Genomic DNA, 19,508 nt, shown 5'->3' with positions numbered 1-19,508 from the left:
CTGCGTTCTGCAGTCTCCTGGATTCCTGCACTGAAGCGGAGGTTTCCCTGTATCTACAGCTTCCTGGTTCCTGGGGCCTACTCTTTCCCTAATATAGAGAGGCCGTGTCCTGGTTCCTGCGCTGATACAGTGGATTCCCTTGCCCGCTCAGGACTTTTGCGCTGTAGCACTGGTGCACCCGTGCAGCAAGACGGTGTGCTATTCTGGTCTGCCTACCATCTCCTGTGACCAGCACCATGGGCCATGGTCGTCGCTCGCGCAAAGGCCAACCCCGCGCTCCTAAGCTGAAGCGGGCCTCTCCTATCTCCTTATTGCCGAACTCCTGCATGGACAATGTTTATCCTGACGTCTCCTGTTCTGACCCTGGCTTGTACAACGACGACGCTGTCTTCTCCAATCCTGATCCTGCGACATATGACTACGAACTGCGCAATCCGGATCAGCCTGCGCGGTCTCAGGTCGGTGCTTTTACAACCCCACCTCAGCCTCGCGGTCCGACCCTGGTTTGTGGCGAGCAGAACCCTGACAGTATGCTCGGCCCTACAAACTCGGACCCCGCTGAGGTGTGGGTTGGTAAGTTTTTTCCTAAAAACCTGTCCCAGCCTGTAGACCAGTCCCAGTTTGAGGATAATTATTTGTGCGATATAATACCTCTGATGGAAGATCCGTTTATGTTGGAGGGCTTGACTCCCTTGCAAAAGAAATGCCGTAATAATCTGGTTTATAAGGCTTACTGCCTCAGAGACTTAAAACAGTATCTGGCCAGTGTTTTGGCCATTGCTAACATTGCTTGCTCCCCTGATTCCCCTTTAACTGGGGAGGAGCTGAGTCCTGTGGAACTGGTCAACGCCTGTAGTACACTCAATGCCCTGACTTTATCCTTGGACATTCCTATAGTATTCCCGGAACCTTCCGTCATGGTGGCTCTCGCTCACGAGACGCTGCATTTACTTTCCCGTGCATTGGATGATTGCTTGTTAAAACAGGATCGTCTCTTAGCCGCTCACGCCGTCGTTTGGCGGTATCCCTCGGCTACCAGTCCTGTTGCTAAACCGGGGGACGTATCTCTCTCTCCGGGAGATGACCAAACAGAACTATTACCAATATCTCCCAACGTAGTAACTGCCACAGTCCCAAGCTCTGATTGTATGCCCGGGTTCCCTGACACTAATGATATGTCTACATTAACCCCTGCCGATCAGTCCTGTGAGGTCCCCTTGGAGAACACATATGTGTCACTAACTAACACTAAGGTTCTTGTATCAGAGAATAAGTCCCTTAGTTCTCCTATTTCTAGCTTTGAATCCCTCTCTCTAGGTCTTGAGGGTTTTCCAGCTTTAAACTCTGCTAGACAGTCCTGCGCGCTTTCCCCGTCAGAGAAAGAATCCCTAAGTTCTGTTCCCAGGGTTATTTCTGTATTAACCTCTGTGGGGCAGCTCTCTGAGTTTCCTTTGGTAAATCCCTGTTCTCTGTCAGCCACGGTCACGCCCCTAGCTTCAGACGAGAGATTCCTGCTCTCTTCTAATACAGAGAAAAGGTTACCTATGTATTACTCTCAGGCATTGTCTGCATTAACCCCTGTAAATTCTTGCTGCCTCCAAGTTAATGCCTTCGTTGTAGCCTCAGAGAATGAGTCCACAAGTCAGACAGCAGAGGTTGCATTGAGGGATTCCCATAACCGTACGGAGTCTCTAGATATTCTTTGCTATAAATCCCCTGCTTCAGCTCAAGTTTCCGCAGTTTCGTCTCCGGAGACTTCGGCTAAAGTTCTGGTTCCTGTTAAATGTATTCAGGAGTCAGGTTTTTCCCTAAGCTTAGTCGCAGAGTTCCTTCTCCCGGGTATTTCACTGAACCAGCCTGTCGCCTACATAGCGGTGACCCCTGCTTCAGCGCATAGTTCCCACATTATGGAGTCTGCAGTAAGTTCTGGTTTCCCAGACATTCCTTACCAAATACCTACTTCAGAGACCAGTACAGTTGTGATTAACCCCCGTGTACTGTCTGAGTGCTCCTCCTCTTTAAGCTTAGGGTTAAAGGCATACAGTAGTCTGTATGTCTCTCCTGGGGTTCATATTGTGTTCCCAGGAATGTTTGCGGACGCACGGTTTTCTCCCAAAAGTGACGCTTTTTCATATAGATCAGTAAAAAGTTTGCATACTGTTTCCCTTTTCGCTGAATTGTGTCTTACTAGTTTCGAGACTCTGAGAGTTAATGATTCTCCTTCTGATTCTGAGGCTCTTTCTATAAGGGGTATCCTGTCTGGGGGCTCTCCTGATTTCTCTCTCCAGGCTAATCCTTTGGGGATCAGCATATCTGCGGTCACTCCCTTAGTACTGTCTGAGGACACCATGCACATATTACAAGTCCTGGGGTTTAAATCTGAGCTTTTTAGCTGTCCTGCCTTTGCTGAAACCCAGTCCCTCAGTACTGTGTCTAAATATGTCCCAGCAAACATGGGGTTACTCGGGGGGGAGATTAAAGCTCCTGTCTTAAAGGGTATTTTTTCTCACATGTCCAGCAAATTTAGAATCTCAGTAAGTGTTTCTATGTCACTTATCAATACATCTGATTTTTTCTCTAATCAAACCCAGATACCCTCACTATCGGTTAGGAGTCCTGTGATCAGAGATTTTGCACTAGAAAACACACCAATTCATGTTTTTGTCAGGTTAGGTACCCCTGTGGTTAGGGCCATTGCAGTTTTAGAGAAGACTCTTTGTACTCCTAAGGTGCATGTCATTAAGAGTTTTCATAGTTCATACTTGCTGCTTGTTCATTCTCAGGGTCCTGTCACTGAGGTACAGACTTCAGCTTCTGATGTTAGCTTCCCTCCCACCACTACCCTGGCTCTGCCTTTTTCTCAAGCTACTGATTTGAAGATCCCAAGGACTAGTCCTGATTCACTGACAATATTATCTCCCAATGAAGATTTCCCAGTATTGGAGAGCTCTACTGTTGTTTGCTTCTCTGCTCCTGCTAAACCATGGTTTTGTCCCTCGGAATTTTCGGTTGCCCCTGTTATTTCCTCTCAGTTGGAAATACTCTGTACGTATCCCAAGATTTCGGTCCCTATGCCTGGTTTACTGCTTGCCTTGTCACCTTCCATACCAATACCGGGAGATGCTTCTAACCAGCCTATACCCTTACTAACCATTACCTGGGAGCCTTCTAGAGGAAAAATTCCTCGCAAATTCCAACATGCAGTGGTCAGCCAAGACTTTTTCTGTTACAAAGTTTCTCCTGGTGTATTCAATCAACTATCAGGGCCACTGATCCTAGATTCAGGTTTCTTTATTAAGAACTGGGCTTTCAGTGGGGGTTCTTCTACCGTTTTTTCTCTGGAACTCTCTGGTTCTTCACAGCCCTGGATTTCCAAGACATTTTGCGAGGCAAGCCATGTACCAAGGATGTTTCCTCCATCAATCTTATATCCTAGAACTGTACTCACCAAAGAACTGCTCGTTTACGGATGCCCTTTCTACCTAAAGAATTTTAGGAACAACTCAATGTCCCCAAGGCCCATGGATGGTCCTGTCTGGCCACAGTTCTCACCGGGGGGTGGGGGTACACTAAGGACTAATCATGAGTCTCTGGAGTACGACTCTAGCCCCAATCCTAGACGGTTCAGCAACAATTCTCGGGCCTCCAACTCTATGAGTGCTCATGTTCGCCCGGAGGTCTCGCGTGAAGGGGGGGGTACTGTAAGGAATCCGCTCCACGGTTTACTGGTTACCTTGCCTTGCAGACCGGTGCAGTTCTGGAACAGCTTTCCTGAGGTTTGCTGCAGCCTGGATTCACTCAAAGCAATACACACTCTCTCTGGTATCTACTGCAGCTGTGCAGCCTTTCATTGCAAACTATACTTGCATTCACTCATTAGGGGCAGTACCTTCACACCCCCGCCGGGGATTGGCCCGCTGGCCTTTAAGTATTGCTTGCCCATAATGCTCCTTGCCGAGCATAGTCCTAACTGGATGTCAACTGTTTTGCCACAAGCTCTCGCTTGTTCCCCTTTGCTGATACCAGGTCACGCCCTGCGTCCTTCAGCTTCCTTCAAGCCGTTTGTTCTCCAATGCTGATTTCAGGTTACGTCCTGCATCCTTCAGCTCCCTTCAAACCGCTTGTTCCCTTATGCTGATACGGAGGTTTCGTCCCTGCGTCCTTCAGCCTCCTGGATTCCTGCACTAAAGTAGAGGTTCGTCCCTGCGTTCTGCAGTCTCCTGGATTCCTGCACTGAAGCGGAGGTTTCCCTGTATCTACAGCTTCCTGGTTCCTGGGGCCTACTCTTTCCCTAATATAGAGAGGCCGTGTCCTGGTTCCTGCGCTGATACAGTGGATTCCCTTGCCCGCTCAGGACTTTTGCGCTGTAGCACTGGTGCACCCGTGCAGCAAGACGGTGTGCTATTCTGGTCTGCCTACCATCTCCTGTGACCAGCACCATGGGCCATGGTCGTCGCTCGCGCAAAGGCCAACCCCGCGCTCCTAAGCTGAAGCGGGCCTCTCCTATCTCCTTATTGCCGAACTCCTGCATGGACAATGTTTATCCTGACGTCTCCTGTTCTGACCCTGGCTTGTACAACGACGACGCTGTCTTCTCCAATCCTGATCCTGCGACATATGACTACGAACTGCGCAATCCGGATCAGCCTGCGCGGTCTCAGGTCGGTGCTTTTACAACCCCACCTCAGCCTCGCGGTCCGACCCTGGTTTGTGGCGAGCAGAACCCTGACACTCGGGCAGAAAACAGTCACAAACCTCAATACACCCGGGTATACCCGAATTCGTGGTACTAGCCGAGCTCGAATAAAGTGTGTCGCCAGTGTATATATATATATACTGCATTACAATTCATGATTTTATGCCATCTGGTAGACACGCGAAGCATTGCAGCCTATTAAATCCTAATCATTATCATTTAACAGATCAGCCGCCCGTCAGCCAGGCATGAACCCAGGCTGGGAAGGCAAACGCAACGGGGCTTGTCAGAGGTGAGGAGCGGCGCATTCCAGGTATCTGCCAGGTACATACTGGGTATTTGCTCGAATAAAGTGTGTCGGTGCAGTATATTGATCCTTTGATTTTATTTCCTCACATTGCCTTCACTCCCATTCTGGTATAGTAAGCCCCACCCTAACATCTTCCTTCAAACATGCTCTCATCAATGGCATTCTAAAGAAGCTCTCTCTTGATCAAGCCTTTCGGATTAATTACCACCTTCTCCCTGCTTGAATCTTTGCAATCTGGTTTCGTCCCTCTACGCTCCAATGAGACAGCTCGAGCAAAAGTGGCCATCGACCTACTCACAGGATTAATACCACAGGCTGGCGGGGGTCCACAGGTGGTCCCAACAGGTGTTCGCAGGCCCCACAGTGCACTCCGGCGGGTTCCCATGGGTGTCTGAGGGCCCTTGGGTGGTCTCTGCTAGGCTGCATGGGCCTCCAGGTGGTCCCCGCAGGTGTCCAGGGGTGGTGTCCGTGGGTCTCTGGGGGACCCCTGGTCATCCCCACGTGTGTCTAGGGGCCTTTTTGGTGATTCCTATGGGTGTCTGGGGACCCTTGGTTGGTCCTTGGTTGGTCCCTGCAGGTCCCAGGGGCCCCCACAGCTGTGGGACCCCCAGTTCTTCCCTGCAGGTGTCCCGTGGATCCTCAGGTGGTCCCTGTGGGGGAGGGGTATTTATTGAAATGTAGGCCATGTTTATTTTTTTTAAATACAGGAATGGTACAGCAGGCCAGCGAGGACTCACGGGGACCATCCTAGGACCCACGGACACCACATGAGGACCGCCAGACATCTGTGGGGAAGAACCGGGGGCCCCACAGCTGTGGGGGACCCACAGGGACCACCTGAAGGCCCCCAGACACACATGGGAACCATCTGAGGGTCACCAGACATCTGTGGGGACAACCCAGGGACCCCCAGACACCTGCGGGACCACCCATGGACCCCATTTGGGCCACCTGGAGGCCCATAGAGCCTAGAGGGGACCACCAGGGGTCCCCAAAACACCTGTGGGAATCATGGGGTGCACTGTGGAGCCTGCGGACACCCATGGGGACCACCCAGGGACCCCCGCCAGCCTGTGGTATTAATTCTGTGTCTATAAAAATAAATATTGGTTTTATGTGGGGGCACAGGGGGTGGATTGTGTATTGGTGTATTTATTGAAATGTAGGCCATGTTTATTTTTTTAAATACAGGAATGGTACTGCAAGCCAGCAGGGACCCACGGAGACTACCCGAGGACCCATGAATGCCCACGGGAACCACCTGAGGACCCACGGACAACTGCGAGGAAGAACCCCTCGGGGGCACTGTGGGGCCTCCGGACACCTGTGGGGACCACCCGGGACCCTCGCTTACCTGTGGTTTTAATCCTGTGTCTATAAAAATAAACATTGGTTTTATGTGGGGGCACAGGTGTGCGTTGTGTATTGGTGCTTACTACATATTTTAATTTTAATTTTTGACTAGTGTAGATGAGCAGGGGGTCTCCATAGTAGAACTGCATTGATTTCAGGTCCGGGGACCCCCTGCTTCTCTAGATACAGGCCCCATTATGGGGTGCCTGTATTTCCTATGCATGTAAATGTCTCAATCACGTGACGCAAGACATTTCCATGCATAGGAAATACTGGCACCCCATAATGGGTCCTGTATTTGGGGAAGCAGCGGGTCCCTGGACCTGTAATGAATGCAGTTCATCTCCGGAGACCCCCTTCTACAATACTGTGGTGTTAGAATTTTAATAAAACCCCTGCGATCAACTGTGAGAGGCGCACAGTTGGAGTGACTGATTCAGCCTATCTTTTACTGCACGTCTATTACAGACAGGCAGACCCTGGTAAGATTCACACAGCAGGGACCCCTATGATGGGCCATTATGTCTGCAGCAGACCTTCTCAGACTTGTATGTGGCTTGACTTTACACCATCCTAAGGTGTACTCCATCCCACAATGAGCAGTTACTTTACCTTCTGTTTCACCAATGCCCCTTATTCCCCCTAGATTCTAAAAACTCTTGAGCAGGGCCCTCATTACCTTCCATATCTGTCTGTGCTTGTTTGATACAGACTATCACATTTACATATGTAGCTGGGTCCCCATCTGCTCGGTGACCCCTCCTCGTTACCTCCATGCCGGGAGCAATGGCAAGTGCTTCTGGCGCGAAGCGGCAGACCCGCCGGAGGTTCTGGAGGATGGGGATGAGCAGGGAGCGCTTCGGTGCGTCGGAGACGGCCCAACAATGCAGGGCCCCGCCATATTGTTCCTCGCGCATGCGCAGTGCGGCAGGTAGCGGCGGCGGCGGCCCCTAGCGTGCTTGTGCATGTGCAGGAGAAGTGCGCGAACGGGGGCAAATCAGAATAGGGCTCACAGCAGGGACTACATGTCCCATGAGCCTTAGGAGACCCCACGTGACGCCAGGGAGCCAATAGGGCTGCAGCATCTCCCTGCAGAGGAGATTAGTTACATTTCACGGGGTTTTGCAGCTAGTTAGTCGGCGTCAGGAGCAGCTAGGAGAAGGAGGTAGGGTGCAGGAGTCAGTGACTCCTTGCACTAGGCCAGCAGCCCCCCCTAGGCCCCAGACAGTCATGAGCCACCAGTAGCTTTGAGTGTTGTAGGGACAGGCCCCAGGTTAGGGACCCTGCCCCTTACTATCCAGAGCCAGTTAGGGACACAGCGGACGCTGCGCTTCCATCCAGAGGCTTGGGATCAAGCCTGCTCAGCAGAGAGAGCGGAACCGCACCAAGGGTGGACCGCCCTCACAGATCTTCTCACCGGAGGAACCAGACATCACTCCAAAGCTCGTCTGATCCTTTGTGATGAGTCTTTAACGCCCAGGTGCCGGCAACATTGACCGGCAAGAGAACACCCTATTGCTGGCCACCGAACAAGCTGTACCCCCTGATAGAGGCCCACGAGTAGTGTATCTACCAGAGACTTTACCGCAAGGGTGCTGTAGACGGACGTTCACAGAGGTACACAATTGGAGACTTTATAAGGTGAAATTATAACGAGGCTTTATTATGCCTTTTCCTTAACATCAGGAAACCATCCAAACAAGGGGGAAACACAACTTCTATTCACTTGGGAGTGGTTCTAGTGAAATAATATGCAATTCACAACTCCCTTAGTTAAGCATGTCTCCCAGCCCCAAACACATATCATGAAATGAACAGATATAAAAAGTCTTGTAACAAAAGTCTTATCTGTTCCTTGTAGTTTGGAGGGAAAATCTTCTCTGTCCCTGGTTGCTACCTTTTCTTCAGGGTTTGTCAGCATTCAGGTTTAGAAGTTTCCCCTGTGTCTTGGAAGCAGCTCTGCTGTGTCTTCTGGCAGAGCTCAAGACATGGTCAGCTCCAGAGATCTGTGTTCTCTTGGCCAGTCTCTCCTGGGAGACTCAAGAACCTCTGCTCTGTCTCCAAAGTTCAGCTCACACGTGAGCTAAGGAGTCACTTCCTGTCTCAAAGGCAGGCTTTTTCTACCACCTGTAATCCGGCAGGTGGTGTTAGTTAATTTGCTACCAGCAGTTAACCACCACACTGCTGGATTAGAGGCACATTTGTGAACAGGGATAAGTCCCCTGTTACAGGTGCCCTCTTATTTACCCTGGAACCGTTTCCAGTCACGTTACTTCCCTTACCAGACATGCGGGTTGGGAAGACAAAGATATGGCCGCCAGTACACCCATCAGATCAGACATATCCCTACCCCGAGTGACCTTCTCTTCTGATGCTAGGCAAGGGGCCACCAGCTGGGCTGGTAGCCCGCCAACATCACCGGTCCCTAACCGGTTAGTGAACAGCTTCACCCCAACCCCTAACAGTCAGGGAGCGGGGATCGCAAGTTCCTCAGACAGTGGTGGCTCCATGCTAGGAGTGACATTCCCGCAGCTTGTGGAAGCTATAACTACGTCCGCCCAAGCCCAAAGTTACAGGAAGTTGAAAGCGTTTTCAGGAATGGTTCCTGTCCCAGCAGGCGAAGAAAGCATCGAGTCTTGGAAGGAACACACCCTCAAGGTGATCGACGAATGGCCCTGCTCTGAAACGGTCAGATGTCAGAGAATCCTGGAGAGCCTCCGATCCCCCGCAGCTACCATGGTCAGTGCACAGCGCGACCAAGACCCTGATCTCTCTGCTCATCAGATGGTAGACTTGTTATTCCAGATCTATGGCAAAGATGAAGAGGAGAGTGAGCGGTGGTTCAAATAGTACGGTCTCTGGCAGAAGGAGAAGGAAGACCTGTAAGACTTCCTTCAACGAATCCAGCTGGTCCTGTGGAAATTGTGAACTTGCGGCCTCATCCTAGCCTCCGAGATGGACAAATACCGGCGCAAGCAGTTCCTCCGAGGGGCCATTCCCACGCATCACATACACTGGCGACACACTTTATTCGAGCTCGGCAAGTCCCACGAATTCGGGTATACTCGGGTGTATTGAGGTTTGTGACTGTTTTCTGCCCGAGTGCATTGCATTGCGTTATTTTCCAGGCAGGGATTGAAGCATTTTATTCCCGCTGGCTGCAATACTGCACAGTATATATATATATATATATACTGCATTACAATTCATGAATTTATGCCATCTGGTAGACACGCGAAGCATTGCAGCCTATTAAATCCTAATCATTATCATTTAACAGATCAGCCGCCCGTCAGCCAGGCATGAACCATGGCTGGGAAGGCAAACGCAACGGGGCTTGTCTGAGGTGAGGAGCGGCGCATTCCAGGTATCTGCCAGGTACATACTGGGTATTTGCTCGAATAAAGTGTGTCGCAGCAGTAGTGATCATGATCAGGTGCTCACTAATGGAGAGGCCTCCCCCTACCTTCATGGAAATTTTGGTGATCGTCAAAGGGCATGAAGCTTATACCAAGCTGCATACAGGCACCAAGGTCAAAGATCCCCCTGCGAGTGATATCCCTGGAGTCTCCGCTCTCCGGATCAAGAAACCTGTCAAAGAGGAAGAGGAGCCACCCAGGTCGCCCTCAACGAAAGGCCGGACTTCGGAGAGATCCTCCCCCACTTACCCAAGATGACTGGATCCTAAAGATATCGTCTGCTATGGCTGTGGACAGAAAGGCCATTTCTCCAGAGAGTGCCCTGATGGAGTCACCCAAGAAAAGAAAACGCCCAGTAAAGGAAGCTCGGCTAGGTCCATTATCTGTCAGATACAGACCACAAGACATCCGAGGACACCTCTGCGCCTCCCGAAGCTCCTACTGACCTAAGCCCCGACGATGGAACTCCGGCTGGGGATGGTTACTGTCAGGTAGGCCCCTCTGCCATCGTGCGTGTGGTAGTAGAAGGAGTCTATGTTCTGCTTTACTGGACACCGGGTCCCAAGTGACCATAATATACCAACAATTCTCCGACCAACACCTTAAGCACTGTCCTCTGCGGTCGGCGGAACATATGAAGGTGAGGGGGTTGAGCAATGAAGATTACCCCATCGATGGGATTGTGAGAGTTTAACTGGAGATACTTCAATTGAATACCGGCAAGAAACATCCCATGCATGTGGAGGCAATGGTATGCCCGAAGCCTCAAGGACAGTGTCAGTACCCGGTCATCTTGGGAACAAATACGGATATAGTGCGAGCCGTAATCAGAGCCTACCTGAAAGAGACCAATGAATTGCCAATGGCCAATCCACTCCTTGACCCTGTACTGAGAGAGGAGTGCAACAGAGTATATGCCATAGAGCATCACGGGGACCTCTACAATCGTCAATGCGGACTGGCGACCATTTTACCAGGGGGAGTGCAAAGAATGGCCGTCTGGTGCTGTTATCCGGATCGAGATGAGACCGATCATCTGTTCTCTCTGGAGAGTACCCCTGAGGAAGAGACCCAGCGAGGGTATAGGGTAATGCCCGAAGTGAGAGAGTGGACGACCAGAATTCCTATACGAACCTACGTGTATGTTCAAAATATCTATCCATTTCCGATGGACATTGATGCAGGACAAAGTTTGGGCAGCATATATCCCGTCAGCCCGGTAGAAACAGTGCCCCAGGTGAACGCCGCTGCAGTGGGTGAGCAGTTAGTCGATCTGGACTTCAACTACGGAGACTCAACGCTGCCAATTGAGTGGAAGGATCGACTGATGGCCAAGCTGAATGAAAGAAGGACGGTATTTTCCACCAGCGAGATGGATGTGGGCCGCAGTCGCACCGCCCAACACACCATTAGGTTGAGTGACGCCATTCCGTTCTGTGAACGCTCTCGTCGCATCGCCCCCAGGGACGTGGACGATGTAAGGAACGTCCTGAAGGAAATGGAGACCTCTGGGATATTGACGGAGTCTCGGAGTCCTTATACATCACCCATAGTGGTGGTAAGGAAGAAGAATGGATCTGTAAGATTGTGCGTCGATTATCGAACTCTGAATAATCGTACGGTGCCCGATCAATACAACCTTCCTCGCATTGAAGAAATCCTGAATGCCCTAACCAGGAGCAGTGTGCTCGACTTACAATCTGGGTACTACCAGGTACCTATGATTGAAGAGGACCAGGAAAAGACAGCCTTCGTCTGCCCCCTGGGCTTCTACCAATTTACGTGTATGCCCCAAGGTATATGTGGAGCTCCTGCTACCTTCCAGTGACTGATGGAGAAAACAATCGGGGACATGAACCCTCGGGAGTGTCTTGTCTACCTGGATGACATCATTGTCCTCGGGAAGACCCTGGAAGAACACAAAGAGAGGCTGCTGAAGGTGATAGACCGTCTTGGAAAAGAAGGATTGAAGTTATCCCTCGACAAGTGTCGGTTTTGTCACACCTCGGTGACCTACGTGGGACACATCGTGTCTGCTCAAGGAATTGCTACCGATCCACCCAAAGTAGAAGCGGTAGTGAACTGGCCGCGTCCCGAGAATGTCATGGAACTGTGATCATTCCTGAGTTTCTGTGGGTATTACCGTCGCTTCGTGGAAGGGTACTCCAGTCGAACTAAACCCCTGAACAATCTGTTGAAGATATACCCTGAAGATACTGGAAGGAAGGCCACATCAGCTCGTCAACCGTTTGGTGATAAGTGGACGTCCGAGTGTGAACAGGCCTTCCTGAACTTGAAGAAAAGCCTGACTGAAGCACCAGTGCCGCAGTCTGATACCCAGTGAACAGAAATACCCTGTACACAAGCTAGAGTTCCTGGCTCTCAAATGGGCGATCACAGAGAAACTTCATGATGACCTCTATGGTGTTACGTTTGAGTTAAGGACGGATAATAATCCCCTCACGCACATCAATACTTCCGCCAAGTTGGATGCAGCAGGGCACTGATGGCTGGCAACCCTATGTAACTACAGATTCTCTCTGAAGTACAAGCCGGGGCCTTTGAACATTGAAGCTGACGCTCTATCACTATGACCAAGATTAAATGCTACTCCTGATGATGATGAATGGGAAGAGATCCCCGGGCCTGGGATGCGAGCAATGTGAAGCATAGAGGCCGTCATCAATGATCAGGTGGCCTTCTCTAAACTACGAGTTGCAGATTCATTAGGATGCCAGTCGCAGGCTATTCCCGCCGCCTACTGCGATCCCAAGGGAATGAACATAACCCATGACAAAGTCATAAGATGGAAAGACTTAGTGGACTATCAAATGAGAGATCCAGTAATTAGCATCATTCGGCAAGCTGTTCAAAGAAAGAATCCAGCTCTATTGAAAAGTGCTCCCCGAAACCTGATCGCGTTGCTAATGCGTGAGGTGGACAAGTTCGAGATAGACAATTGCTTGCTCTATAGGGTAGTCCAATATAACAACCACCCTGATAGGCGACAACTGGTGCTACCCCAAAACTTGAGATATATGGTGTTGAAGTCTCTACATGATGAGCATGGGCACCTCGGTGTAGAGAAGACTTTTGGGTTAGTCCGAGACAATTTCTTCTGGCCCAAGATGCGGGAAGCGGTGGAACAACACTGCCGCCATTTTTCTCGGTGTGTTCAACGCAAGACTTTGCTTACCAGAGCAGCACCCATGGCCCATCTCAAGAGTTCTGGTCCAATGGACCTGGTGTGTATGGACTTTTTGTGTATTGAACCCGATACCCGAGCAATCTGTAACGTGCTGGTCATCACGGACCATTACACCCGGTATGCTCAGGCATTCCCCACGAAAAACCAGAAGGCCATCACAGTTGAAAAAATACTATGGGAGAAGTTCTTCGTTCACTACGGTCTTCCAAACCGACTTCACTCCGACCAAGGGCGAGATTTTGAGAGCACTCTGATCCGAGAATTACTCAAAAAGCTGAATATCGCCAAATCCCGGACGACTCCGTACCACCCCGAAGGAGACGTTTTGCCTGAACGATTTAACAGGACCTTGTTGGACATGCTCGGAACCCTGAAGGGTGCCCAGCTAATGGAATGGAGTCGACACGTACACTGGCGGCCGCTTTAATTCTTATGCGGCCGCCACCGCAATGTGCGGGCAGACGCGGCTATTTTTTTTCCCCAGCATGCCGCGCGACAGCCTGAAAACAGCCGCGGGACAAGACGGGCAAATGCAGCAATAAAGCTGGCCGCAGCAGTAGAAGCGTTGGTACACGCGTACAACTGTACTCGCCATGAGTCCTCTGGATTCACCCCATACTTCCTCATGTTTGGGCGGGAGGCAAGACTCCCGGTAGATGTGCGTCTTCAAGTATCAACGGATGGGATACACAATGCTACCCATTTCAAGTATGTGCAAAGGCTAAAGGACAGTTTGCAGCAAGCTTAACAACAGGCTGAGAAGTCTACAGCTAAACTGAATGCTGGCAATAAGAGACGATATGACAATAAAGTCAAGTATCGGGAGCTACGTCCTGGGGACGCTGTGTTGCTTCGTAATCTGGGAGTCCCCGGAAAACATAAACTGGCGGACCGATGGAGAGACGGTGTATATGAGGTAGAGTCACAGATACCTGGCCTCCCGGTCTATCGCATCAAAGACACTGACGGCTGGGTAAAGGTTTGGCATCGTAATCATCTTCTCCCCATCCCCCAAGTGGGAGACGAAGAAGCAAAAATACTCGCCACACCGATCAACGGTGAGTCCGACTTATCAGAGATGGGTCAAGAGACTGTAAATAACGAAACCCACTCTGAAACTCCTGAAGACCCTATGGAAGGACCCTCTCAAAGGGACTATTCCACAGAAGGGGCATCTCCCGGAGGAGCTAATGGTAAAGGGCCCCGTAGGCCTATGCCTACTAAGGTGGCACCAACAGGCCAGCCTTTGGATCCGCAGAGCCCGTGCTTTGTGCCAAACAGAGACTGTTCAGAGACATTTCTCCCCTCAAGGGAAGAGGCTGAGCCTCAGGACTGTACTTATTACTCCCCAGAGGGAGTTGCTGAAGAACAGCTCCGTAGGAGCCAAAGAGTAAGGTACCCTCCAAACCGGGTAACCAATAGGTGATCAAATTGGGGCACCCCATTATGAGGCTCAGCAGTGGGCTCGCAGCAGAGTGCAGTTTGTCATTGTGATGTTCAGTGAAATGTGCAATCTGATTTAGAGCTGATAAGTGTAAGATCACATTTGGTTGTTGCATTTTTATTATATAACGATGTTGTGCCATTTTCATTATATAACTGCTGAATATAATTATTTAAGTTGTGTCCCAAGTGCGGACGTTGGGGTTTTTTTTACCAGGGGGAGGATGTAGCCGGGTCCCCCTCTGCTCGGCGACCCCCCCTCGTTACCTCTGTGCCGGGAGTAATGGCAAGTGCTGCCGGCACCAAGCGGCAGACCCGCCGGAGGTTCTGGAGGGTGGGGGCCGAGCAGGGAGCGCTCCGGTGCGCCGGAGACTCTGCGACGGCCCAACAATGCAGGGCCCCGCCATATTGTTCCTCGCGCATGCGCAGTGCGGCAGGTAGCGGCGGCGGCGGCCCCCAGCGTGCTTGTGCATGTGCAGGAGAAGCGCGCGAACGGGGCAAATCAGAATAGGGCTCACAGCAGGGACTACATGTCCCATGAGCCTTAGGGGACCCCACGTGATGCCAAGGAGCCAATAGGGCTGCAGCATCTCCCTGCAGAGGAGATTAGTTACATTTTGTGGGGTTTTGCAGCTAGTTAGTCGGCGTCAGGAGCAGCTAGGAGAAGGAGGTAGGGTGCAGGAGTCAGTGACTCCCTGCACTAGGCCAGCAGCCCCCCCTAGGCCACAGACAGCCCTGAGCCACCAGTAGCTTTGAGTGTTGTAGGGACAGGCCCCAGGTTAGGGACCCTGCCCCTTACTATCCAGAGCCAGTTAGGGACACAGCGGACGCTGCGCTTCCATCCAGAGGCTTGGGATCAAGCCTGCTCAGCAGAGAGAGCGGAACCGCACCAAGGGTGGACCGCCCTCACAGATCTTCTCACTAGAGGAACCGGACATCACTCCAAAGCTCGTCTGATCCTTTGTGAAGAGTCTTTAATGCCCAGGTGCCGTCGCACTGGGCAGGTAACGTTACACACGTGCTCACACGAGAGTACTCTCACGTAGTGGCAGCGCTGACCACGGGACAAGGGGGGTTATTCTGTGGACACGGTGTGGGGGTACACGGTGGTGGGTGTGGGGATTATGCAATATCCTTATGCAGTGCTAACCGTTTATGTGTTTAGTGAATGTTATGCTTATATATATGCAGTAAAGCCAGTTCTGTTTTACAACTGTTTGCTTAACGTGATTGTTTCCTGTGAGGGCCTCCTCCCACTTCGTTGGGATCCCTCCCAGGTGGAGGCGTTGCACCACGAGATCGTATTATATGTATGTACCCCAGGCTCCCCAAGCGGAGCATTAGGCTCCTGAGAGCCACACAGGTTACACAGCAGGTAGTAGAGTCTGTATTCACAGGGAATACCCGTTACACATATTATAACATTATAGTGGCTATATTTGAAAGTGTTTTCAACCACAGAATGAAAAAAAAAAATTGGTTTTACATTAAAAAGAATTCCAATGAGTACAGAATGAGAATGAGTACTGAGAATGGAGAAAGACTGTGATACAGAACCCCAATATTTCCACACTGTGGTATTGGACTTTCACAGCACAGCCAAATTAATTAAGAACTTCTTCAGCCTGTAACTGCGTCACCCAAAAGGCAGCAACCGAAGGGCAGTAAAAGATGTAAGCCATTTGCTGTCATTAGCTGATGTTTCAGCTGCTCTGTTACAATTCAAAACACACCAGCCTTCTCATCCCCTGTACCCTATGTTTCCACTTACCCTTCCTTATAGATTGTAAACTCATGTGGGCAGGGCCTTTTCTAACACAATGCATTGTAGGCCTATCCTTCCTCTTCTAACACAATTGTAATCTTGCCTGTTACTGTTACATAGAGTATGTCCATAATCATATATTATCTCTAACTGTACGTGAAATGTCTGTAAATTGAATGTATAACCTCTGTTTAATTAATTTTAGCCATATATTGTCATCACATAGTAACTCTGTGACCAGGACATACTTGAAAAGAGAGGTAACTCAATCTATTTCCTGGCAAAACATTGTTATAAATAAAATACATTGTTATGCTAATTATTATATATACTGTATGCAGTGTATTACTGCCATTTATAACTTGAACTTTCATTTTCTTCTGTTTCATTAAAATATTGCACAAATATATTTTCACTCATTGTTTTCTATATTTTCTTAAAAGTTTAAGTAAGAGTTGTGCTGTTTATATTTTGTTTTATGTATCATTTTAAATATTTTTTCACAGCTGAGATGTTTTCTCTGCTTCTGGTGGAAATGTTATTCTATGGTTCAAAAATAAGTTTAAAAAAAAAGGCTAACACGCTAGAAAATTGGAAAGTGAACATACATTTTGAAGTGTCAAATCATTGATGTTTGTTGATATTGCTCTCAGCCAGTCAGCACTCTCGTGAGCTGTATAAAACTGAATAATCCCAGAACTAATTCCATCTAGTGCCAGCACTTCAAAGGAATTTGGCCTGTAACAACAAGAAGATATATCATCAGGGAAGTTGTGTCAGTTGTTATGGCCTATAAATTATTTATTTCTTCAACTTTACTACCAGTATATTGCTGTTTTTATAGGATGAAGAACTACAGTAGATTTATTAAAGAAACAGCAAACTGATATCTGTGCTACAATAGACAATGTATTACAGGTAAGATCTTTCCCTCGTATTTTGGTTCTAAAAATGTTTTTGAATTTCTCTTTTTTTTTGCCATGGAGTTGGTTCTAAACATTTTTGTGTTTTGGTTCTGATTTTGCTCTATTTTCAAATAGCATAATTAAGCATGACAAATGTTTAAAATAAGTATGTTATCATAAAGTATATGATATACTGTAGACAGCACTACATTTGAAATATATGAATTGCAAAATATGCCTGATGTCCGGTGCAACAGGAACAAAGAGGTACCCTACTCCACTCAAAATTAGGAATAAAAAAAACAAGAAATTCCCAGAACTCAAACAGAAATAATGAAGACACATTAGAATCAGGAAAAAAAAGGGGGAGAATTTACAGAAAAGTCAAATATATAACTATATGCCAAGGCTAGTGTATGCAACACACTATAAATACATCTGACAGTCAAACTGTGCAAAAAATAACAGTTCAAAATAAATAAACAATACTTATCCACAAGAACACGATAATGTGGAATACAGACGCAAAAAATGGGAGAGAATACAAAAGGACATGGAGAACACATGAGGGGGATAAACATACAAAAGTGCCATTAATGTGCACAAAGTGAGAAAGTGAGGGGGATATACAGAAAAAAAGCAAATAAAGATACAAGGAGCAATATATGTAGAAAATTAAATAAATGGAAGTGCTTGGTCTAAATTCCAAGCATTATGTCTGGCACAAGTCCATCACTGCAAATAACCCATTCAACACCATCCCAACTATGAAGCATGGTGGTGGCAACATGATGCTATGCGGATGCTTCTTTTCAGCTTTTTAGCTTGACCATGTATTGCTATAGTGTTAAAGCATGCCCATTTTTACATGGGCATGCTTTAACACTGTGCCAATCAAAGGGTGGAGAGTAGGGGTAGTTGCCTTGGGAGGGTGCTTAAGCCTCCTGGGTGGGTATTGGGGGAGGGTGGATTAACCCTTTAAATACTATAGTGGTTACTAACCACTAAGGTGATTAAAGGGTTAGGGGCCATTAGTTTGTATAATCTTATTGTACTGTTGCTGACAACGGAGGACAAGGATGTTCATGAGGATGAGGATGCCCTTCATCCTGGCAGGCTGGCAGGGGTAAGTGTAAGTTTTATTTACTTTATGCTGCTGGTTTATGTTTTATTTTAAATGGGCAAATGCCCTATTATCCATATCTGGATAAAAATAATTTTGCCCATTACTGTACTGTATGTGTTAAGGGGGTTGTTGGGGGTACATGGGGTGGGTTGTGTATTGGTACATTTGGTAGTAGGTATTGCAATGTTTATTGTTGTAGAGGGATTGAGTGAAGGGGGTAAGAGCCCCAGAGTGGGTGGTTAGGCCTCTGGGAGGGGGGGGTAATGGGGTGTTTAACCCTTTCATTACCATAGCGGTTAGTACCGTTAAGGTAATGAAGAGGTTAACCCCTCCCAATGTCCACCGAGAGGACTAATCACCCATCCTGTGGCTATTAACCCCTGTACTATTACCCCCTCTGCCCCCAATAAACCTGGTAGTCTGCCTTAACCCCTTCATTGCCTAGCGGTTAGCCGCTACGTTAATGAAGCTGCTTACATTTTTTTATTCATAGTTAGATTAGAGGAATGGTTTAGACTTTTGCAACAATAATTCAATGCCCAAAAATTATAGATCATGCACTTGTGTGACAAAAAAACCAAGCAGAATGCAGAACTACAGTAATGCCACTATAATATCAAGTACTATATAGGAAAGAGACCTGGGAGTCAATTTTTCAGCTGATAGAAAAGTAGACAAACAATGTAACAAAGCAATAGGGATAGTCTGCAGGATGGTAGGTTGTATAGGGAGAGGTATTAGCAGCAGAAAGAGAGATGCCACTTTATATATAATTGGAAAGACTGTATTCAGGTCTGGTTACTATAATTCATGAAATACGTAAATACATTTGAGATTGTGGAAAAAAGGGCTACTACATGGTGCATGGTTCAAACACATCTGGAAAGACTGAAGAAGCTTAATATGTTCAGCTTGGAGGAGAGAAGGGAGGTGGGGTATATGATAGGAAATTTTAAAATGCATAAAGAGTTTCAACAAAGTACAGGAGGGAGCATATTCCAGAGAAAGAGAAGGGCTAGAAAAAAGATCATGCTTGGAAACTCTAGGGTGGGAGGCCCAGATAAAATGTGAGGAAGGGTGATACTTCTTTACAGAAAGGTGGTGGATTAATGGAATAGTCTTCTAATAGAGGTGGCAGTGGCTAATACAGTAAGGTAATTAAATAATACTTGATAGACATAAGGCGATCCTAAATACAAATGTAGCCAAGGATCAATTAGGTTCTGAGGTTTTAAAGCTGATAGAAAATTAACAAAACAAAAAATAGAGTAAGCGCATATTAT

General features: G+C 48.3%; 1 protein-coding gene across 1 annotated transcript in view; it reads right to left on the bottom strand.

Annotated features, from left to right (window-relative positions):
• Positions 1-19,508, bottom strand: part of SNTG2 (syntrophin gamma 2) — a 503,218-nt gene that overhangs the window by 246,126 nt on the left and 237,584 nt on the right. Inside the window, exon 16 of the mRNA XM_075595051.1 lies at positions 16,803-16,932. Coding sequence (XP_075451166.1) covers positions 16,803-16,932 — 130 coding nt within the window. The remainder of the gene's footprint in view (positions 1-16,802; positions 16,933-19,508) is intronic.

This window comes from Ascaphus truei, chromosome 4 (assembly GCF_040206685.1).
Source record: "Ascaphus truei isolate aAscTru1 chromosome 4, aAscTru1.hap1, whole genome shotgun sequence".
Classification (NCBI taxonomy): Eukaryota; Metazoa; Chordata; class Amphibia; order Anura; family Ascaphidae; genus Ascaphus; species Ascaphus truei.
Note: the sequence above shows the minus strand (reverse complement) of the source record. Positions and strands in the feature narration are given on the sequence as shown.